General features: G+C 43.9%; 1 protein-coding gene across 1 annotated transcript; it reads left to right on the forward strand.

Annotated features, from left to right (window-relative positions):
- Positions 1-1023: 1023 nt before the first annotated feature.
- On the forward strand, positions 1024-21036 carry LOC308440469 (angiogenic factor with G patch and FHA domains 1-like; the record flags this gene model as incomplete). The annotated part of the gene is given in 16 exon segments (XM_080942567.1): positions 1024-1236; positions 1278-1415; positions 4751-4853; positions 5372-5574; positions 6833-6972; positions 7167-7212; positions 8237-8290; positions 8294-8425; positions 11712-11789; positions 11792-12035; positions 12433-12544; positions 12866-12917; positions 16262-16363; positions 17742-17907; positions 18660-18742; positions 20907-21036. Coding segments are annotated over 16 exon segments (1986 nt in total). The 3' UTR covers positions 21027-21036.
- Between the last annotated feature and the right edge of the window lie 2870 nt (positions 21037-23906).

A 23906-nucleotide genomic window follows, 5' to 3' on the forward strand; every position in this document is an offset into this window, starting at 1 on the left:
GTCTTGCTCTGTCTGCGGTGGCCTGTTTCTCTCCACAGGGAAAGGAGCCATACTGTGTGTCCGGACAGATGATGATGGTGGTCTTGCTCTGTCTGCGGTGGCCTGTTTCTCTCCACAGGGAAAGGAGCCATACTGTGTGTCCGGACAGATGATGATGATGGTCTTGCTCTGTCTGGGGTCTGCGGCGGCCTGTTTCTCTCCACAGGGAAAGGAGCCATACTGTGTGTCCGGACAGATGATGATGGTCTTGCTCTGTCTGCGGCGGCCTGTTTCTCTCCACAGGGAAAGGAGCCATACTGTGTGTCCGGACAGATGATAATGGTGGTCTTGCAACAACGTGTACGATGTAAGAACCCTCGGTTCTGAATGGGGAAACATTTCAAGAATCGAGAAGTTCCCACGTACGAGCGCGAACAGACCCTTCTAGCTTCCCGTCGCTTCCTTTTTCCGACCCGGCCCCGCCCACTTCCGGCGCGCCGTTTCCGGCTCAGCCCGGAACTAGAGCGCTTCCGCTTGGTTTTCTTTCGTTCTCCGGTCCCTTAGCTTCTCGGAGGCAGTCGCCAGGAGGGTGTCAGATCTTACGGCCACACGGCCCGGACGGGGCCGTCTTCGTCCCATAGCTCGCAACCCTGGTCGCCGACTTCGGGACGACATGGCCGGGGCCGGCTGCTGTCGTCCGGGCGTGACGTCATCTTAACGCGACACTTGCGATCCCGGCCGCCTGGCCGGAGCTAAGGCGGGAGGTGGAGAAGTTGCAGCGCGAGCTGCGGAGCTGCAAGAGGCAGGTGCGGGAGGTGGAGAAGCTGCTGCATCGCACGGCAGCTAAGGCGGGAGGTGGAGAAGTTGCAGCGCGAGCTGCGGAGCTGCAAGAGGCAGGTGCGGGAGGTCGGGAAGCTGCTGCATCGCACGGCAGCTAAGGCGGGAGGTGGAGAAGGTGCAGCGCGAGCTGCGGAGCTGCAAGAGGCAGGTGCGGGAGGTCGGGAAGCTGCTGCATCGCACGGCAGCTAAGGCGGGAGGTGGAGAATGTGCAGCGCGAGCTGCGGAGCTGCAAGAGGCAGGTGCGGGAGGTGGAGAAGCTGCTGCATCGCACGGCAGCTAAGGCGGGAGGTGGAGAATGTGCAGCGCGAGCTGCGGAGCTGCAAGAGGCAGGTGCGGGAGGTGGAGAAGCTGCTGCATCGCACGGCAGCTAAGGCGGGAGGTGGAGAAGTTGCAGCGCGAGCTGCGGAGCTGCGAGAGGCAGGTGCGGGAGGTCGAGAAGCTGCTGCATCGCACGGCAGCTAAGGCGGGAGGTGGAGAAGTTGCAGCGCGAGCTGCGGAGCTGCAAGAGGCAGGTGTGGGAGGTGGAGAAGCTGCTGCATCACACCGAGCGGCTGCACCGGAACGCCGAGAGCAATAACCAGGAACTCCGCACGCAGGTGCGCGGTCCGCAACACCCCTCTGGCAGGAGCCAGACCTCTGTGGACTCTTTGAAGTCAATAAGACCCAGAGCTGTTAAATATCCCGAATATCTTTGGAGTCAGGTGAACAGTGCCAGCCGATTGGTTTGGACGTTGGTCTCAGGACAGGCGAGAATGAACTTCAGATGGGCTACCTGGTCTTGATCTCCTGTCCTACTGGCAATGGGTGCATTTATTTTCGCGTGGAGATGACGTTTGAGGATTTTTTTTTTTGGTTGTTTGTTTTGTTTGTTTGGGTTTTTGTTGTTGTTTTGGTTGAGACAAAGGCATCATTTTGTGCTCTGAACTTGCTGTGTAACGGAGAATGACCTCGAAGTTCAGCTTTTGATTCATGTCTCCACTTTCCAAGTGCTGAGGTTGTAGGCTTGAATTTCTCTCTCCCACCCTCATTTGGGATTCTCAATTCAGAATCTCAGTCTGTAGGTCAGCCCGTCTTAGATCTTAGAAGGCAGCCCCAGTTTGACTCAAACCTCCTAGGCTGGGATTTCAGGCACGAACCAACAACCATCCATCCCCTTTTGAGTTTGCTTAAAGCTGAACATAGAACCCCAATTCCTATCTTTAGTGTCCCTGTTTGTAAAGTCTGGTTGAGGAGCTGCAGAGATGGCTCAGCGGTTAAGGGCACTGACTGTTCTTCCAGAGTTCAATTCCCAGCCACCACATGGTGGCTCACAGCCATCTGTAGTAGGATCTGGTGCCCTCTTCTGGTGTGTCTGAAAACAGCTACGGTGTACTCACAAATTTTTAAAAACTTAATTAAAAAAAAATGTTTTAAAGTCTGGGTGATAATAGAGTATAGCAATGAAGCTTAAAAGCAGGGACACTTTAATTTTACCCACTCTTGAACATGCTCCATGTATAAGGTGATCTCAGTTTTCCTCTTGGGTTCACTTGTAGAAAGGTATACCTACCTGCCTTTCTACAGATACTAGAAGTGTGCTTCATTTTCATAATATGTAGCAAGGACAGATTCTTGACAGTGATGCTTAGAAAATAAACAATATATTTTTAGCTTGTTCATTGAACAGTTGCACATTATCTTAACAAGTTAGTTCCAGATACTTAATGTTAACCTCATGTTTTTTTTCCATAATTTAATAATGTCTTCTAAAACTACATATCCAGGCTAGACACTGAAATGTCATCAGACTTTGCCATCCCATCCTTTATGTAGTGTGTGTGTATAATGTGTGGGTGGTGTATTCATACCTGTGTGCACATGGAGGCCAGAGAAACGTTAACTGTCCACTGTTGTTCTACCTTATTCCTTTGACAGGATGTCTTCCTTAACCACAACTTGTTTTTTGTTTAGTCTTGACTGCCCGCAATCCTCAGGGATCCTGTCTCTACCACCTATTGTTCTGGGGTTAAAGATGTGCTGGGGACCAAGCCAGCTTGTTCTGAGGGTGCTGGGATCCAAACTGGGATCCCTTATGGGTTGCACAGCAAGTGCTCTTAACCATTAAGCCATCTCTCTCTCCTGTCCCTGACATACGATTCTTAAATGACCTTGGAAAATAACTGCTGGGTTGTAATGGTTTCTGTACCTGTTTACAGTTAAATTTCTGGTCTAGAAATTTGAGGCTACTATGTAGGCAATGTAGGGAGACCTGTTTAAAAAAAAAAGAAAGAAAATAGAAGCCCCTGGTAGAGTCCTTGTAAGTATGTAGAAGGTCTGGGTTGGATCCCCAAGACCTTCCTCTCCCAATATTACGATAATAATAGTATAATAATAATTAATAATGATATAATAAAAACAATAATAACAATAAACCCAAAGTAGAAAAAGTCTTACATCTTGCTGATAGTTCTACTACCCTCTAGTCAACATTCCCTACTGGTAGGGTAGAGTGTAGTTATCTGTTGGTTCAAGTCTTTAAGTACATTCCTTTTAGAGCAGTAACTAAAGGGTAACTTAATAGCCATAATATATTCTGGTTTGGGGATGAACAAGCCCATTACAAGTTATTTTGTTTCTCAAGACATTTCAGGTGTGACATTGGCATCAGGACAACTATTTTGTGGGGCAGTTGTATAAACTGAGATGTTACCCAAAAGTTTCCATATAAATGTGGATACTAAGTATCATCATGGCAGTGGTGGCAGCAGGCAGTGAGCACCAGGGCAAGGTCGCCTCCCAGGGTAAGGGATGACAGACTGAGGGATGAACCTGAGAGCTAGTGCCGCCTCAACATTCTCACTAATTAGTCTTTCTGTCTCTGGTCCTGACGGCGAGATTCCCCAGTTCATAAGGTACCTAGATAAACCTGTATGTAACCACTGCCTTTTCCATGTTCAAACTTACTGATCATTAAAGACGCGGGCTGAGATCCGGTCAGACAGGAGAGGCTCGTGGATTGAGGCAGTTCTCATTTGCTCCTGGGCATGTGCTGCACAGCATCTTTTAGGGGTGCTTCAGTGCACAAAGGTCACAGGGAAGATGCCTCCTCTGTGAGTTCTTACTCTATTCTGCTGAAGTTAGTGATAAGAGCAAAGCAGTCCATATAGCATATAAATAGCATTTAAATATATTTCAGTAAATAACTCCAAGTCTCTGAGTGGCAGTAGAAAATTCAGTTCAGATGGAAACTTGTAGTTGTAAATTGTAGCAAGAACCATTAGCTTTTGAGACTTTGAGAATAAACCTTTTATTATTGTCCAAGGTAAGGGTGGAACTTGCTTGCATTGAACTGTCTTTAGTTAGACTTTTCTTTCTGTGGTGCTGGGAACTGAGCCTAGGACTTCATGATTACCAGGCATGTCCACCACTGGGCTCCATTCCTAGACTTTTTTTTTTTTTTTTTTTTTTTTTTTGGGGGTGGGATGATTTGAATGTTTTGCCCTTCCATCTCCCTTCTTTCTTTAAACAGGTCTCACTGTGTAGCCTTGTCTGGCTTTGAACTCTTGGAAGGGAAGGTGTTGACCACCATGCCCAGCTGTGATTTGGGAATTTACCTAGGAGTATGACAATACTGTGGGTCGCAGTGGCATGCATGGTTAGTCTTAACTACCTGGGAGGCTGAAGCCAGAGGATTATTTGAGCATGTGAGTTTTCATCAGCTTGTAAAATACTGAGATCTGTGCTTAAAAGAAAGGAATGAAGGGGAAGGCCAGAGGTCAGCCTTAGCTTTTGAATGGTTGTAGAGTTGCTGAAAAAGGAACCAGCTGCTTTAGGCCCAGGTCTAAAAGTTCTACCAAGATAAATGCCTTGTAATACTGTGAGGATGGTAGACTGTTGTGTATTATTGAATTGCTTTATGGCTTCTTTTTCCTAAAGCCTTGTTTCCTTTCAGGTAGAAGAACTTAGTAAAATACTCCATTGTGGGAAAAAAGAAGAAAATCAAAAGTCTGATGTAGAAGTACAGACAGAGAACCATTCTCCTTGGTCAATTTCAGGTATTCTGTGTCTAGTACCTTCTGAATATTCAAGACACATGGATGTACTGTTTTTTTTTAAAAATAACAGACAAAATATGTAAATGTGAAGAATTTGATAATACAGTTTTTTTCCTATGTCACTTTCTTTGTCAATTTATGGGTGGTAAAATAGAAATGCATTGTAATTATTCTAAAGCTTGTGTGTGTTTTCAGTGCTGCCCTAAGAATTCTGTTCTTGTTGTTTGAGTAAGGTTCTCGGTATGGAGATAAAGGTAGTCTGGAACTTGCTGGGTAGGCCAGGTTGGCTTCATTCAACCTCCTGCCTCAGGCTCTCCAGTGCTAGGAACACCCCCCCCCCCCCCCAGACTTCCATACTGATTATACTTCTATTCCCTCTCCCCTCGCCCCTCTTAGATCTGCCCTGGCCTTGTGGCCAGATTTAATGGGTGCAGTTTTGAGTTTGCTATTTGGATTTTGCAATTAACCCACTTTCCCCATAGACTCAGCAGCTGTTTGTTTGTTTGTTTTCTCTACAGATTATTACTATCAGACATATTATAATGATGATAATCTTCCCAGTAAAGAGACGGAACTGTCTGCACAGCAGAATCAGAATGTCCAGGCTTCTACTCTTAATTCTAAAGACGACTCACAGATAGACAATGGTAGTTATGCTGGTACTGATGGGACAGAATGTGTTAGCCATAGACAAGAGGATCACGTCACCTCTGATTCACAGGTAATAAAGGCTAACCATGAAACTCGAGGTCCAGGAGTTATGGAGAAAGATAGGATTCCTTGATCCTGTAGGATGCATACATGAATTATAAATAGTTATAAACGAGTTATAAAATGTGTGATTATGCACAGAGCATCCGTTTTGTTGTCTTTTGAAATAAAGTTTTTGCTCTGTTGCTCAGGTTGGCCTTGTTCCCCTGAGTTCAAGTGTTCTGCCTCGGTCTGTGTGTGCCTAAGAGGTTTGTATCCACACACTCAGCTGTGGTGTTAGAAAACAGAAGTGGGAATGTATTTATAGTTGTGACAGTTTTTCTGTTTATGATTTTATGAACTAAAGGAGTATTGTCAGTATATTTTAACTTGGCCCATGAACCTTGGAGCTCAGTGCAGTGGCCCAGGAGATAAAGGTGCTTGTTACAGAAGCCTGGCAGCCTGAGTTCAGCTCCTAACCCTGGTACCTCCGGAAAGGTAGAAGGAGAGAACCAAGTGCACAGGTTTTCTCTGACCCATGTGTGTGCAGTGGCTTTCACTTCTACAGCCACACATGATAGTGAGGCTTTAAGGAGCTCTGGGCATAAGAACAGTGTCGTTTTACCTTTTACCCAAAGTTGTTTGTTATTTTGACATGGGGTCACCCTTTGTTGCCCACGCTGGTCTTGAATCCTCAGGTATAAACTGTCCTCCTACCGGAGCCTGCCGAGTACTGTATGTGTACGCAAGCTGGCCACACCCAGAAGTAAAAGGCATTTCCTCTCTCCTCACCCTCCAATCCCAGGGCTGTGTGTGAAATGCCTCATCATTATTCAGATCACCTGAATGGTTTTTACAGTTGTTTTAGTTATGAACGTTTCATCTATCGTTTCTCCGTCTCTAGTTGTAAAGTGTCTTTATGGTTGACTATAGCGAACAGTTAGGCCATTTGTTGTACAGATACTTCATAGTCTGTATCTTACGGCTGCGTCCTTGTGTTACCACGCGTTTAACTTTGAATATTGCGATCTTACGGTAGTGTCTTTACAACTCAGACAGGAGTCCTGGGATAGCACTGGCCTCATGTGCAGGCCTCTGTGTAATTTGCAGCAAAACCAAAAATAGACAACATTTAGGGCAGAGGTTAAATTAGAGAATACTTGAAAAATTAATGGCAGTGTGTTTCCATTACAAATTGGAAACAAACTGAAACAACGTCCTAAGTCTCGGACTTCCTGGGATCCAGCTCAGCTGACACATATGGCCCTTGGTGGCATGTCTCCCTGCAGGAGAGTGCGTCCGTGTTAGCAGAAGGCTCCGCGCTCGAAGGCTCCGCGCTCGAAGGCTCCGCGCTGGCTGAAAGCTTGAGAGCTGCAGCGGAAGTGGCCGTGTCGCAGACCGGCTTCACCTACGACCAGAGCACCAGCCTGTGCTTTTTTTTTTTTTTTTTTTTAAAGGATTTATTTATTATATATAAGCACATTGTCGCTGTCCTCAGACACACCAGGAGAGGGCATCGGATCCCATTACAGATGGTTGTGAGCCACCATGTGGTTGCTGGGATTTAAACTCAGGACCTCTGGAAGAGCAGTCAGTGCTCTAACCACTGAGTCATCTCTCCAGCCCCGGCCTGTACTTTGACCACAGCACTGGTTTCTATTATGATTCTGTGAGGATCAGACCTGCCTAGGACCTCACTGCTGGGTTTCAGCTGCCTGAGAGCAAAACCTAAGTCCCAACTGGGGTACGGGAAGGAAGGATTGGCAGTTTTAACACTGGGCTTGAGGGTTGGTGAGTGGGTTTCCAGCCCTGGAACGCATTCTTCCCACGGCCTGCCAGTTAATGGCGGTGTGTGTTGGACTTTTGGCATTTGTTGACTGTAAGTGGAGATATCCTTCAAGTTTTTCTGTTTCTGTGTTTCAGTCTCCTTGTTCAACTTTTCCTTCCTGTTTTGAACTTTTGCCTCCAATTTTCTAACAAGAAAGAAAGGAATAGAAAATTAATGGACATAGTTGTTCACCAGTTCCTTACCTGCCGCCCCACCCCCAACCCCAGCTTCTTTAAGTTATTGTGAGATGTCAAGGGTTGTATAGCGTTAGGACACTGTTGGTTTCCTGGGCAGTTTGTCATCCACACCTTTGTGTTCATGCTTCAGAAATGTTTCCTCCACTTCTTTTTAATGTGGTCAGTTGAACCCTATGAAATTGCCATTTCACATAAAGTAAAACACCGTAAATCTGGTGGTTTTATTTGATGCAATTAAGATTAAAATTTTCTCGGGCTGGAGAGATGGCTCAGTGGTTAAGAGCACTGACTGCTCTTCCTGAGGTCCTGAGTTCAATTCCCAGCACCCACATGATGGCTCACAACCATCTGTAATGGGATCTGATGCCCTCTTCTGGTGTGTCTGAGGACAGCGACAGTGTACTCAAATTCATAAAATAAATAAATTAATCTTTAGAAAAAAAAGGACCGAAGCATCTACATTTTAAAAAAAAGATTAAAATTTTCTCAGTGTGGAAAGCAGAGCAGACATTAATAGTTCTTTTTTTAAAAGTTATTTTTCTCTAATTCTTCTGAAAATACAGTAGTTGTTAAAACAAAGGTATCCACTATCTTTGAATATATTCGGCATTTTTATTGTTTGTTTATTCGTAATACATGAATAAAACTTACTGTCTTGACTTTGACAGGAAAACCAGCTGTATTATGACCCTTCCACCGGGATCTATTACTACTGTGACGTGTAAAGTGGTCGGTACCAATTCCACCCGAGAGTAGATTTACAGCCGTACCAGACCTCCAGCACAAAACCAAACAAAGATAAAAAGCCGAAGAAGAGAAGGAAAGAGCCAGGCTTCTGGACTGCAAATGAAGAAAAGGTGATGCTTTCTTTTAAAATTTAACAGTATTTTCGTATTAATTAAGCCACTGATTTTATGAATGTAAATATCATCGTATATTTTTGTATTTTAAATATATTAAGTTTTTAGATTCTAAAACTAAGAAAGGTTCAAGTGAAATGAATTTCACTCTTCTTTTTTTTTTTTTTTTACAAATTCAATCATTAGAAGTAGGTGTTTTGTAAAATTTCATTAGAAGTAGGTGTTACTTAAGATATATAAAACATCTTACAATGTTTAATTCAGAAAAAAAAATCTAGACATTGATTCAGTAAGTTGGTTATTACAGTTCACAAAAGAAAAAAATTATTAATTGGCACATACAGATTCAGCTTTTTAAATCAACTAGTTTCCCACTTATTAAGTTGCAAACTTAAAAATGCATGCCTGATAAATATACAGTGAACATATTAGGATTGAAAGGGGCTTTGTTGTTGTCTGTTTTAAATGATTTATTGTTGCTGAGTGGCGGTGGTGGTGCACACCTCTAGTTTCCGGCACTTGGGAGGCAGGGGCAAGGGCAGGGGCATCTCGGAGTTCAAGACCAGCCTGGTCTACAGAACCAGTTACTAGACAGGTAGGGCTACAAAAGAAATCCTGTCTTGTCTTGAAAAAACAACAACAACAAAAAACCCAACAAAAAAAGGTTTATTGTTTATGTATATAGCTATAAATTTTGTGAGTGTGTGTGCACATGTATGTGTGTGCATGCATGTGTGCATGAGCATGCAGGTGCACATGGAAGTCAGACGAAGGTTCCAGAGCCTCTGGAGCTGGAACTGGAGTTGGTTGTGAGTGGGCATGGGTGCTGGGAAGGAGCTTGCATCCACTGCAGGCATTTCAGCCACGTGGGGTTTTGTTTTTTTGTCTTGTTTTTGGAAAAGGGTTGACTATCAGTAATCACGGGTTCTTTTGTTTGCACTAGGTGGAGAGTCATTTCTATTAATTTATATTTAAAAAATTAAAAAGAAAGACAACTTCTTTGTTTAATTAACACAGCCATATGCATAAGAAATGGGGGAAATGGGATCTTAGCATGTCCTGTAGTGTTCGGTAGCTTCTGTTACATGTGCAATACCCTGGATTTGATCCCTGGCATCTCATAGTTCATAGTTAAGAACATGGTGACATGTACAGGAAAAGGAATTCAGATATGAAGACTGAAGGCAGCTTTAAAATCAGTGTGGGTTCCGTGCTATTCAAACGTGTTGAGTGCTCTTATCGCTAAGTGGCTGAGCTTGGAGATGTGTGAGGAGGCACTGGCGTTGCTTGAATTGTGGCAGCTGTCTGGTTCACTTTAGAAATTCTGTCACATTTTTTTTCTTTTTAACCCAAACAAATTTACTTAAAGTAAAAATTCTACTGTCAACACATGAAATTAAGATTCCGTACTTTCTGTTCTCACTGTGTTTTCATTTTAGTGACAATACTTAAATGAATAGAAAAGTATGCGAGTGAACTAGTAAAAATAAACTTTGGGAGGCAGGCCTTTGTGGTGCACACCTTTCATCCCAGCCCTCAGGAGGCAGAGGCAGGTGGAGCTCTGAGTTTGAGGCCAGCCTGGTCTACAGAGTGAGTCCCAGGAGAGCCAGGGCTACACAGAGAAACCGTCTCAAAAAAAAAAAAAAAGAAAGAAAGAAAGAAAATGTGATGATTTTAGAAGCCTCTCTTTCTAGCAGTAAGAAGAATCTGAGGTAACTGGAAACAGAGAGATAGAAAACACCCTCACTTCCTTGAGCCTTGCAGTTTATACTTGACGTAGGAAGGAAGGCAGCATGTCCTAGGTATTGGGGAAAACATCTTATATATGTATGCATACACACAGAAAGGGAGGGAGAGGGAGAGGGAGAGAGAGAAGGAGAGGGAGGGAGGGGTGTTTCATTGTCTATGCATAAGTGCCCCTTCTTGTCCTTCCTGTATGTTTATCTAACCGTCTATCCCAGGCATCCCTTACCGAAGTGTCCTGATAGTTTCAGCCATTTTCTGTTGTCCAGAAGTAATGATGATAAAGGGGAGAATATTGGAACATGCTTTTAAAGAGTGCATGCACCGCTAGATAGGCGTTGTTGATCTGATTTACATAGCCACAGAGCTCCTCATAGCTTTTTAGCTCCTTGCCCTTGCCCTTGTCCTTGGTGAGTTTGCATTGCTGAGAGTATATACAGTTTATCACACTGTGAATGTTCAGCCTGTCTCCAACTCAATTTCTGCTGCTACTAAAAACATGCTGTCCTATTTTGCGAAATTACATGTGAACTCTCTTCATTATATGCACATGACAGAAAGAAAATTGAGATTGTTACACACAGAAGGGAAAGAACAATGACTTTGCTTCTTCCCGGTCTCCATGACAATACTGTATTGTCTGCTGTACACAATGGTGCCTGTACTTAGTGGCTGTGTTACCTTCGTGTGTATTGGAGACTGAACCTGGGGCCTTGTTCATACTAGACACACGCCTCACTGCTGAGCTGTATCCCTAGCCCACATATTATAATCTTTGAAAGTCACTATGAGAATAAACTGTATTATAACCACAAAAGGAATGTCATGCACATGTTCACTGGCTTGATTTAATCACTCATTCTGTGCATAATTTGAAATGTACACAATAAAAATAAAAATTAAATAATTAATTTGTTAATTAAAATAGTTTCTTCATTTTTCAGAAAGCATGCCAAAAAAAGTAATAATAAAAAGCTTATGGTAGACAGACTGAAATTTTTAGAATTAAAGACATATAAATAAAACATTTCTATTTTAAACTTTAAACTTGTGCATTTTCAATCTAACTCTAAAATGTTCACTTTTGGCAAAATCTCAATTTTGATATGTTGATTATATTTAGATCTTTAGTTTCATGTTATCCTTTATAATATTTCTGTGTTGTATATACATGGTCTTATTTAAAAACTCAAATATTTAGAATTGATACATTTTCAAGTTTCATGTTGTTCAGTATAGTAGCCATAAGCTACATGTGACTGGACTGAGGCAAAGGCCCTGTGTGTGAGAATTTGAAGTCTTATTATGAAAGTGAATTACACGTGCAGGGGATGGCACACGCCTTTAATCCCAGCAATCATGAGGCAGTGACAGGTGGATCTCTGTGCATTTGGGCCAGCTCTACAGAGTGATCCAGGACAGCCAGAGCTAAAACCAAAAAGCCCAAAACAAACAAACAAACCAACCAAAAGTGATTAAATGCTTTTATTTAAGTTTTAAAAGATACTGATGTCACTTACTTCCCTGTTCCTCTTTCTAGGATTTGAGTTCAGAAGATCAGAAAGTCTGCAGTGTAGAATACATAAACTGCAATGAGGATGAAAATTCTGGAAATGTGAGAAAAAAAAGGCCAGAATAGACACTGCTCACAAAAGTAGCCCTTTGCAGCTCACTGTGGCTGTTAGTGGAGACACTGTGGAGTCTCCCGGAGATGATAATTCAGCCTCATCTAGGGATGAGAGAATCAGAGAGAGCGAAAGCGAGCCAGAAGAAGGTGAGACTACAGAGTCTCAGAGTGAGCGCAGTTATGATGGAGACAGTAGCAGTGGGGACAGGGGGTCCTCAGAAGAACCCGATGATGAAGGTGAGTAAGTATACCCTCCAGTGGGGGGGGGGGGCGGGGGCGGAGCTGGGAAGCGTGGCCGGGGCACAGCAGTTCTGTTGATGGCATTGAAAATTATGAGAATGACCGGCCCACTGTCAGTTTTTAGGAGTTCAGTCATGAGAGTCATCAGTATATTAATTTAAGAAAACTGCAAGGTATTGAATAGCTTCTACTGAACAGAACACTGTTTCTCATTCATTTCCCCCAATCCCATGTCCCCTTCCCCTTCTCCCTTGTCCTCTGTCTCCTGTCTTTGTCTCTTATTCCTCTGTGACAAACAAATCTCCTTTGTGCTGAGAATTTGGTCTCTTAGTTATCTGTGTGAAAAAAAATAATTTTCATAGAACTTTAAGTTAATATTTCTCTGCCTTGGCAGATGAGGAGAAAATTTGGCCCCCCTGCATTCGGCTGATCGTCATTAGCTCTCCAGTGTTGCAGATGGGCTCGCTGTTCATCATCACAGCCGTGAGTCCAGCCGTCATTGGGAGGTAAGGACGCTGTGTGCTGCTGTGTCTGAAGGGCTTCTGCTTGTTTAAAGAAGGTGGGCAAGTAGTATTGTATTCAAGGCATCATTCTAGAAACACAGAGGCTAAAGCAACATCTTTCTTCAAAGAAAGCACAGTTGAACGACAAAGATGATGTAAACAAATACTGTGTAGAGGAGTGTGAACTCCAGAGTCAGTCAGAGTCCCCACAGCGGGGACTGCTGCTGCTAGGCTTCTGTGTAAGCATCGTCTAGTAAAGCAGCCGTCACTGTCACTACTGTGTCTGTGTTCCCTAGTCACTCACTAATTTACTCACTGTTGCAGAGAAAAGGACGTGGAGCACACGGTGCGGATCCCCGAAGTTGCTGTCAGCAAGGTGAGGCCTCCACTCCGAGCTGTAGCCCTGGCAGAGAAAAGTGTGTTTGCGAGTGTCCTTTGCCTGTGTCCCAGGCAGAGGCAGAACTAAAAGTCTGGGAACAGTCTTGACTATACAGTGAGTTCCAAGCTGCCCTAGGCTACACCAGATCCTATACAAAAACCAAAGTGAACAGAAAGGAAACCTAGAATGGATTTAGTAAAAGTGTAAGGCTTTCTGTTGGACAGGAGGGCTAATGGTGTGGTGATGATGAAGGCAGTGCCTCTTTGTTTCTTTCGGCTTTTGACAAAAAGTCCTTATCACAGTTTGGAAGTCATGGGTTTGGGTTTGGTTTAAAATAGGGTCTTATGTAGTCCAGGCCAGCCTCCAGCTCACTAAGTAGCAAGCTCCCAGTCTTCCTCCCCCTACTTCCTAAGTAGACTTGGGCCACCTATGCTTGGCCAGGATTTTTGTCATGTGCTTTGTTTTGTGACAGGGTCTTGCTCGCCTTGCTCCCAGGCTGCTCAGGTAATCTGGGCTCAGCATCCCTAAATTAGTGAGAATACAGGTGTATCTTCATGCGGCTAATTATGTCCTTCTTAAAAGTCCGAAGCATGAGTTCCAAAACATGGATTTATTTAACTTAAATAGTAAAACAGCATCCAATTTATATAAATATGCTGTGTTTTGTGGTAATTCAAAAATAAGTTCAGTCCTGATTCAAAGCACTTGCTTTGAACCCAAAGGTCTTGCTATATCCATGGATAATCTAGCCTTTTCTACCTCAAGATTTCTCAAAGTTTTAGTGGCTACATGTTGTAGCAATTAAAAGCTGAGTTTTCAAAACAAACGGAATTGTAGCTTTAAAATGGCGGGGAATGGCTGCTGCGCTTCTGGGCTCTCTCTTTGTGCCATGTGTCTGGTGCTGTTTGACTGTCCTTCTGTCACCATTGAGAAGAGAACCCGGAACTCCGTGAGCAGGAGGCAGGCATCAGTCCCTCTGCCTCGTTGCTTGTTTTTATTTAATGGAGTGATGTGAAACTACAGAGACTTTCAATGATTTTTGTCTTTTAAGAATGGAATTTAGTCTAGCCTGGTCCACAGAGTGAGTCTCAGAGCAGCCAGAGCTACATAGAAAAACCCCATCTTAAAAAACAAACCAACCAAGCAAAAAGGATGGAATTTGTTTCTCACTATTGTCAGGAAAGTCTTCCCCAGAACTGTTTGAAAGCAGGGAGTCCCCCTGCCCTGTGGACTTACTTTGTTCTCTCAAAGGAAGCCTAACCCGTAACTTTAATCGAGAAGCTCTTTCCTCCTCTCAGATGAGCGAAAATGCAGAGGTGTGGTTTGGGTTTAGTGCCATTGTTTAGTCAGTAGATGAGCTAGGAAGCGTCAGGCTGACAGTGCACACAGCGCACTCCCAGGCAGATGAAGTCCGTGTGCTGATTTAAAAACCTTCAGTTTACCATGGATGAAGACAGAAACAAATACTTGAGCATTGAATAGGAGGCTTTATGAGGTTTTAAAAAGACAATAAAATTCACACATAGCTAATTTTGAGTAAGTTTGAAGCTTCTCGTGTGTTAAGCAAATTAAGAAGGCGAATGGTGACGGCCATCACAAAGCTCTAACAGCTGTCGGTAGGTTTTGTACAACTGTATTTTCTCTAAGTGCACTGTGATGTCAGAGGTCTGTAAGTCGAAGATAGTCACACGCAGTGCAGACGTGAGGGCATGATGGGAGTTTTACTCACACACTTATTGGAACTGTTCCCGTGGGAGCGCAGGTTAGAGGAGCTTTCAGACTAGGATTTGGCAGTGTGAAAACACTGGAGTCGTTAAAGTTTTCATAAAGCTACTCTAGGCAGGCTGACCACAGAGGCTAACGCAGCAGATCGTGAGCCGAGGGGCTCAGGGCTGGGTGCAGTCTGACGTCTCTGCCTTCCGAGCATCTGTACAGAGCCACACAGATCTGGACACATAACCATCATTCAAAATAATAAAGAAAACCTCTGCTAGAAAGATTTTCAGTAGAAATCAGAGAAACTCAAAAGCAAAATCAATCGTAAAACGTACACATCGCTAGATTAATAGAAAATTTAAATTTTGATAATGACCAAATTTGGTTGAGAGTGTTTAAAGCCACAAGAATTCTCATAGATAACAGGGATATATCTATTTTGGAAAGCAGTATGGCAGTATTTAGGTTAAGATTTGAAAATTTCATATAGGGGCCAGCTGAAGGCGAGATGATTTGTCGAGGTAGAGTGCCTAAGTTTGACCCTAGAAACTACATGGTGGGAGGAGAACCAACTCCTACAGGTTGTCCTCCGACCTCTACACATGCACCCTGGCACACCCACACCCTGAAATGCACAGTGTACACCCAGTGTACCCCATGTGCACACATACACACAAATTAACAGTTTTAACTTAAATAAAATTTACTCATGGTAATTTGACAATTCCATCTCTTAAGTATATCTCTCAGAGAAAAAGTTGGCTTGCGTACAGATAGTGTATACACAAGAAGGCTTATGACAGTTTTAATTTAAGAAATGTATGTAAATGGGGTTTTGCTTGCATGTATGTCTGCGTACCACTTGGGTGCCTCATGCACACAGAGGCCAGAAGGGAATGATGGTTACCTGGAACTGGACCTAAGATGGTTACAAGCCTCCGGATGAGCTGCCGTGGGTGCTGGGGATCAAACTCTGGTCCTCTGGAAAAGCAGCCAGTGCTCTTAACCACTGCACCATCTCTCCAGCCTGACCATCGCACATGATTAACACCCTAGGAAGCCTAGATGTCCAGTTCTACAAGCCTTCAATGTGGGCTTCTTCACAGAACAGGGAATGAAGTGCACTTGCCCTACTGCTTGGACAGACCGTATGGCTGACGCTAAGCCTGTGTAGCAGAGCTGCAGTTTAGACTGATGTGCTCTGAGTCAGGGAGGGTCAGTCCTGTGTCTTCAACAGCTGGAGAACTGGCTTCCTCGAGACTCTCTTGAGTGTTTCAAGTTAGTATGAATTGAAAATTGGAATGATTTTAAATAGGCAGTGATAGTACTTATGTTAGGCAAAAAAATAAAATATAATTATATGTACAGTATAATCTTACTTATGTCTTAAAAGTAGAAGAGGCAGGATATATACAAGATTTTTTTTTATCATAAAGGTGGAAACATAGGAAGCATAGCCTCCACATCTCTACCAGAAACTTGTAATAATTTGTATTCAGTAAAAAGCATTAGGAGAACTCAGGTGAAATGATCAGAGACTAATATCTGCACCATTGCATAAATGAAGTCAGCTCTGAGCTGAAAACGTGCATTTCTTTGTAATTGCTTGGTTGCTTTCCTTTAAGTTCCATGCAGAAGTTTATTTTGACCATGACTTGCAAAGCTACGTTCTCGTGGATCAAGGCAGCCAGAATGGTACCATTGTCAATGGGAAACAGATTCTTCAGGTAAGTAAATGTGTAGTAGTCACCTGCACTTCCTTGTCTGAGCTCAGGTCCTAGTCATTACAGATATCATTTGGCTCAGAACAGAGTTCAAGCACAAATTTATAACTTAATTGGAATTTTCCAGAAAGAGCTAGAAAAAAAATATTTAGTAGATGCTGGTCTGTTGAGTTTTGACTTCTAATTATATCTCTATTGCTTCTTTTAGTTATGCCTATATCATAAAGCTTATTTAGATTAAATGTGTGTGTTTGTGTGTGTGTTTATGTGTGTGTGTGTGACTTTCACATGTGGAGGTCAGCTTCATGGAGTCACTTTTTTGTGCTGAGCCATTTCACTGGCCCAGGACTGAATATTCACAGAAGCAGCTTTGGTGGCCCTCTTTTTCCAGCTTGCTGCTGTGATTTTAGCCCGGGATCTTCCTGCTTGTCAAGCAGATGCTCTCCCTCTGACACACTACTAGACAGCCCTAACCTGCTCTTTTTTTTTGTCTTAATAAAAACAATGCTAATCTAGGAATTTTCTGAAAACCAAAGTACCCTGACAAAGCAACTTAGGAAAGGAAAAGAACCGTCCGTCATGGTGAAGCAGGTCTTCAGGAAGCAAAGGGAGAAAATACTAGCACTAAACTCAGTATCTCCTGTTTGTTCAGTCTAGGATGCCAGCCCGTACCATGGGGCCATCCACAGTTTGGTGGATCTATCGCCTCAGTTAACCTAGTCTAGATGATCACTTTCTGGCATGCCCAGACAGAGGTCACTATTAGCTACATACACTCCCGTGATGTGCTCAGAGACCATAAGTGGTTCTTCAGCCTGTCTGTGTTGGCAATATAAACCACCACCTAGGTCTTACTCTAATGCTTTAAGAATGAAAAAAAGAAATTATGAGGAAAGCTGGGAGTGTCTCAGTGGTTAAGAGTATTTACCATGGTATCATTAGGACCAAGTTCTGATCCCAGAGCCCATTTAACAACTTACATGTTTTCAGACAGACAGACAGACACACATACACACACAGAGCAAAAAATTTTTATAGAAGAGGAAAAAAGGCAATCATTTCTTAATACATAACTTTTCTCTAATTATGTGTTTTGCTAGTAGATTGAAGCCCAGAGTGGACTGGTGGGCTTTGATCAGATCAAATTAGAAGTAGCTTTTTGGGAATACTATAAGGGATTGTAGGGTGGAGCCCAGAGTTTGGTTCATGGTAAGTGCATGTTCTTCCACTGAGCTACTGCCATGATCCTGGTGGTCTTCGGGGTCTGTTCATCAAGTTGTAGAAGTGTGCATGTGTCTCCTTTTCTGAACTTTTCTCTACATAGACTTAATGTAGCCATATGACTTTTATATTTCTGTTTCATTGAAAATTTCTCATCTAGCCAAAAACAAAATGTGAGCCTTATGTCCTTGAACACAGGGATGAAGTAAAGATTGGGGAGACTGTGCTGTCTTTTCACATTCACCCTGGCAGTGAGACGTGCGATGGCTGTGAACCCGGGCAGGTCAGAGCTCACCTTCGCCTTGATAGAAAGGATGAGCCTTTGGGTATGTGAAGCCCAGCACGTGTGGGTGTGAGCGGTACTCTGGACTGCTGCACTCGGTGTTCGAATGTCCCTCTGCACCATCGGACCCCCCCTCCCACCCCTCATGTCTCACCGCATGTGGGTGGAGCAGCCTGTGTGTAGTTGGCATGCTTGTTGTAGACACGGTGCGGTGCATGTGTGCTCAGTGTGTAGTGCTGCAGGGCTGAGAACTGACACATTGGGAATTGTCCACGCGTGCAGGCCACCTCTAGCCAAAGTCCTTTGTAGAAACTGTTTGTAAATTGACTTTCGAAATAGTGGGTTTCCAGAAGGGGTTCTCGGGGTCCTCAGTTCTGCTTACCCCAGCTCTGCAACCCTCCTCTCTTCGCTCCACACACGGATAGCCCCATATTACAGAAGCTCTACTTTTCCCTCCTCCTCTCATGAGCTCACCCTGCCTTCCACATCCTGCAGACACTCAGGGTTAAATGCACCCATTTAATTGTTTGACACAGCATATGTGAAATGTGAGACTATGCCATTTGTCTCTCTGGGCCTGGGTTAGATATCTCAGCATAATACTTGCTGATGAATGAAGTGATAATATGGTATATAGACACACTGTGGAATCTTATTCTACTATAGGGGAAAATGAGTTTATTAAATTTGCAGGAAAATGGTTTGAACTGGCTAATATACTAAGATAAACTATTTTTTAATAAGAATTAATTTCCTGTAAAGTCTGTCATATTCAAACTCAGATTTTCCTTTTAGTTGGTCCAGCATTAAGTAAGGAGGAAAAGGAGTTGGAAAGAAGAAAGGCACTAAAGAAAATACGAGTAAAGTATGGTTTGCAGGTAAGAGTGCTAAATATTCTCTCATTTAGTCAGTGTACTAAGCATGCTACATATAATTAAGTTCTGTTTGCCACGATTACTTATGTAACTTCTATAGTTCTGCTGTTTATAACTTAACTACTGAAGTTGAAGTGGAAAATATAGTGCACATGTGGGCCTGAGTTCAGATCCCAGCACCCATCTGAAAGCCAGTGTGCCGTGTATGTACACTCCAGATACAGGGCTGGAAGGATCCCTGGATCTTGCTAGCCAGGCAGTTCATTCGAATCAGTTATTCCCCTTAGAAACTAAAGTGGATGGTGGTTGGAGAAAACCGTTCCATTCTTCGGACTACACTCATACTCACACACAAGTTTAGGCAAAATGTCTGAGGTATTTAACACCAAAGTTACAATGCATGAAAATATGTTGACAAGCTATACTTTGTCAAATGTAAGTTTTTGCTTACCCAGAGACACAGACAATATGAAGGAAACCATAGGCCAGGGAATATACTTGCAAATCATGTACCTGATGAGAAACTAGAATTTATAGATCTTATAGTGACTGTAAAATAAGAGAACAAGTTAACTTAAAAGGAAGCTACTTTATAAACACCACAGGCCTCAGTCCATTCAGGGCCAGCCTTGTGCTACTGTATATATTAGTTACCAGCTAAACAGCTGGGTTGGCTATGTCTTCAACCACATCAGAAACTCAAGAATGACTAATATTACCTGATATATGAGAAGCACAAAATACAGCTTCTCAAAACTTAGTCAATTTATAGAGACCATATCTGACAGACTTTGTAATGCAGAATTTTGAAGCGCTGATAATTCTGGCTCAGCAAAGATTATCAGTCAACTATTCTGCATACTGTGTTCCTTTCTGGGCAGTATTTTTAGATGAATTGAAGAAATTCTTACCTAGTGGCTGTCTTGCCATAAGATATAACCTCACCTGGAGGTAGAGGTGTTCAATATCTTTGTTAAATCTACCAAAGGGGAACTGTCAGGAGCAGATATGTCTCAACAAACAATAAATAACATTAAATGTCATAATTTATGGATTTCTGATGTTTTTGAAAACAATCTAACTACAAAAAGCATTTCTGAACTGTTAAGCTTTGACTACTCTTGACCATTTCTAATTGAAATATCTCAAATACACCCTTTTAACTGACTCGGAATCATGAATTTGTTATCTGGCCCTTAACTTGTATTGTTTAATCAACTAAAATCAGTGTATAACAGCAGCTATAGGACTGGATCTAAGCCTTGTATTCCCAAATGTATTGTATAGGTACAATATATGAAAGCAACAATACTAGCCTCAAATTTAAATCAATAAGAAATTATACCAATGAAAACTTTAAATCTGTATCAAATAAATTCTAAACTGCTGTAAAGATTATAACTTCAATTTTGTATCAATTAGAAAGATTTCTACCAGTGTAAGATATGACTTTAGCTTAGTTACCAAACGAGAGATGGTTGAACAAATAAATCTGGCTAATTCCTCCCTGTTAAATTATGACCATTTCTAAATTCCTTATAAAAACAACCTTAGAATAACCCCCAAAATCCAGGGAATTGGGGCAGCAACTCTTCGTAGTTTCTTCAAGCTGAGTACATGGGTGTTGAGAATCTAGAAGTGGGGAGGAGAATGAGGAAGCTGGCCAGGCCTCAAGAAGGAAGGCCGCACCAGTGTTTGTGGTAGTCTCTGAGATCAGGAATCTAAGAGGCCATTTCAGCATTTTGATGACAAGCTTCACCATAGCTGCACATTCTGCAATATATAAATCTCAAAATAAAACATTGTGGGGCGCCGCCTGCACATTCTCCATTACAAGATGGCGCCGACATCCGGCCGGAGTTAGCAGTAAACAAGCCATGTGCGCACGTGCTGGGTAACTTTCCACTCCTTGAGCTCTGCCTCTCCCGTGGCGTCATAGGGCCTGATGAGTTTCAACCAATCAGGGGGCTCCGCGTCCAAGGCAAGGACTGATCCCTTTATAAGGGGACGGGCTAGATAGTTCGGGTCGTCTCGTTCGTCTCGTTCGTCTTGTTCGTCTTCTTGGTCTTCTTCGTCTTCTTCGTCACGTGTAGCAAGTGCTGGTTCTCGAGAGCATTAAAGTTTACCGCAGAAGGATCCTATTTCGTGTGCCGCGTCCTTCTTGCAGGCGAGACGGTTGCGCGGGACATCTGGTGCCGAAACCCGGGGAACTCGACCACTCCATCGTCTGCACCACAGAAGACCCTTTGTCTTTGGGCAGAGAGGATCCAGAACTGCGGGGAGATAAGTTCGGCAAGGTATGTCTGATCCTGGATCTTTCTTTAATTTGGTTTAAATCTTCCGAGGCCGTGGGAAGGGTCCGTAGAGGCTCTGGTATTCGTCAGTGCAGTTTTTATTCTCTTCCTCTTAATTTCCTCTTGTGTCCAACGGGGCTGGTGTTAATTTTGTGCTTAAGTTGGACGTACATAAGCCGGGGCACCCCTGCGTTCCATAAGTCTTTGTAGATTTAAAAAAAAAAAGCGGAACGCGCTGAGACTTGCCTTTCAGTTTCACTTTGTGCCGCCACGCAAATAAGCCGCGGGCATTACATCGCTGTGATGGGCTCTTCACACTCGACCATTACAGCCCTTCAGTCAATCCTTAAGCAGAGAGATTTAGAATTGCCCACCCGCATTTTGCAGCGTTTCGTAAAAGAGATAGAGCGTACTGCCCCTTGGTTTGCGGTCTCTGGGTCTCTCTCACCAGCCTCATGGAAAAAATTGGGTAGAGAATTGGACTGTGCGCAGAATGCCGGAGACCTCGGGCCCGAGACCATGGCCATTTGGACGATGGTACAAAATTGTTTAAGAGATGAGAGTTGTAGGCCCGCCGTCGCTGAGGGGCAAGAGGTATTGAGTGAAGTCCAGGATAGACTATCAGAAGCCAAACAGAGCGAGAGGATGGGCGCGCGCAGGAAAAGATATTTCCCCCCTAAGGAAAAAGGACCTCCAGGTACGCTGTACAGCGGGAGAGTAGTTACCCACAAACCCTCAGATTTTCATTCCCTTATGCCCTCTAATGTTAAGAAAAGGGGAGTCAGCTTGTACCCTGTAGAAGACTTTGAGGCTCTTAACATCGATAGCCCCGAGACTTCAGATGATGATGATGAGCGAGAAGGCTTAGACCCAGAAGAAGAAGCAGGGGTAGATGAAGAAGCAGCTAGTTATGAGGAAAAAAGATATTATCCTGACGAGCAGTGCAGGCCCATGCGCTTGTCCCCAGTTGTCCCGACAGCGCCTCCTTTACCCGTGGCCCCCCCTCCTCATGCAGCACGCACGCCTGTAAAATCCTTCTCGTTCCTCCCGGAAAGGGTGAGAAGGCAGATGTGTCTTGCTTTCCCTGTGTTTGAGACAGCTGAGGGTGGCCGCGTTCATGCCCCCGTAGAATATAATCAAATAAAAGAATTGGCAGAGTCAGTCAGAAAATACGGGGTAACCGCCAACTTTACCATCGCTCAGCTTGATAGATTGGCTATCTCTGCCTTAACTCCCTCTGATTGGCAGACAATTGCCAAGGCTGCTCTACCGAGCATGGGACAGTATATGGAGTGGAAAGCTCTTTGGTATGAGGCTACCCAAACCCAAGCAAGAGCCAATGCTACAGCGTTGACTCCTGAACAACAAGAATGGACATTTGATCTGCTGACTGGCCAAGGTCGCTATGCAGCAGATCAGACAGCTTATCATTGGGGTGCCTATGCCCAAGTGTCAAGCACAGCCATTAAGGCCTGGAAGGCACTTTCAATAAAGGGAGGGGCCGATAATAAGCTTACAAAAATCATTCAGGGACCTCAAGAGCCTTTTTCAGATTTTGTAGCCTGCATGACCGAGGCGGCAGGTCGGATCTTCAGGGATCCCGAGCAGGCTGCCCCTCTTATTGAACAGCTTATTTTTGAGCAGGCCACCAAAGAATGTCGAGCCGCTATCGCCCCTAGAAAGGGCAAAGGTCTTCAAGATTGGCTTCGAGTCTGTAGAGAACTGGGCGGGCCACTCACTAATGCAGGTCTCGCGGCAGCCATTTTGCAGTCCCAGAGGGGCCCTCCACAAGCCCCTGATAGACGGGTCTGTTTCAGATGTGGAAGATCTGGACACTTGAAAAAAGATTGTCGGATGGTCACTAGAGACCCTCCGCCCCTTTGCACAAGATGTGGCAAGGGGTACCATAAAGCTGAACATTGCCGCTCTGTTAGGGACCTCAAAGGCCGGCTCCTCCCTCCACTAGAGAGCCAGACTGCCCAGACCAATGAGATGCCAAAAAACGGGTCACTGGGCCCCCGTTCCCAGGGCCCTCAAAGATATGGGAGCAAATTTTTCAAACCCCTAGGGGAGAGCAAAGTGAGCACACAGACAGGCCAACAAGAATGGACCTGCGTGCCTCCTCCTCACTGGTATTAATGCCTCAGATGGGCGTTCAGCCCATCCCTGTAGGAGCGGTCACCTTGCCTCCAGGAACCCTAGGACTGATCCTTAGATGAGGATCCCTCACAGCACAGGGACTGATAGTCCACCCAGGCATAGTAGACAATGACCACTCCTCTGAAATACAGGTACTGGGCTCCAGCCCGACGGGCATATTCTCTGTAACTCAGGGCGACAGGATTGCACAGTTATTGCTCCTCCCTGATAGCTCTGATAAAAAGACTAAGGAAAAGGCAGAAAGACAGATGGGTTCCTCTGGGACCGACTTAGCTTATTTAGCAGTATCTTTGAATACCAGGCCAAGGCTTAACTTGTGGGTTAATGAGAAGAGATTTGAGGGCATCCTTGATACAGGGGCTGATAAGAGTATTATATCCACTCATTGGTGGCCCAAAAATTGGCCTGTCGTAGTCATCACACTCCTTACAAGGATTGGGTTATAAGTCCTGCCCCACCATCAGTGCAGCCTCACTCACCTGGAAAACCCCTGAAGGCCAATGTGGGCGATTTGTCCCCTATATACTCCCTCTTCCAGTTAACTTATGGGGGAGAGATATAATGCAGCAAATGGGGCTAATTCTGTCCAATAAATATTCTGCACAGGCTTATGATATGATGGATAAGATGGGATATAAAGAGGGAAAAGGCTTGGGACGCTATGAACAGGGACCCCTAGAGCCTGTCTCGCCTAACCCTAACAAAGAAAGGCA

The sequence above is a fragment of the Micromys minutus genome (assembly GCF_963924665.1).
Source record: "Micromys minutus genome assembly, chromosome: 31".
Classification (NCBI taxonomy): domain Eukaryota; kingdom Metazoa; phylum Chordata; class Mammalia; order Rodentia; family Muridae; genus Micromys; species Micromys minutus.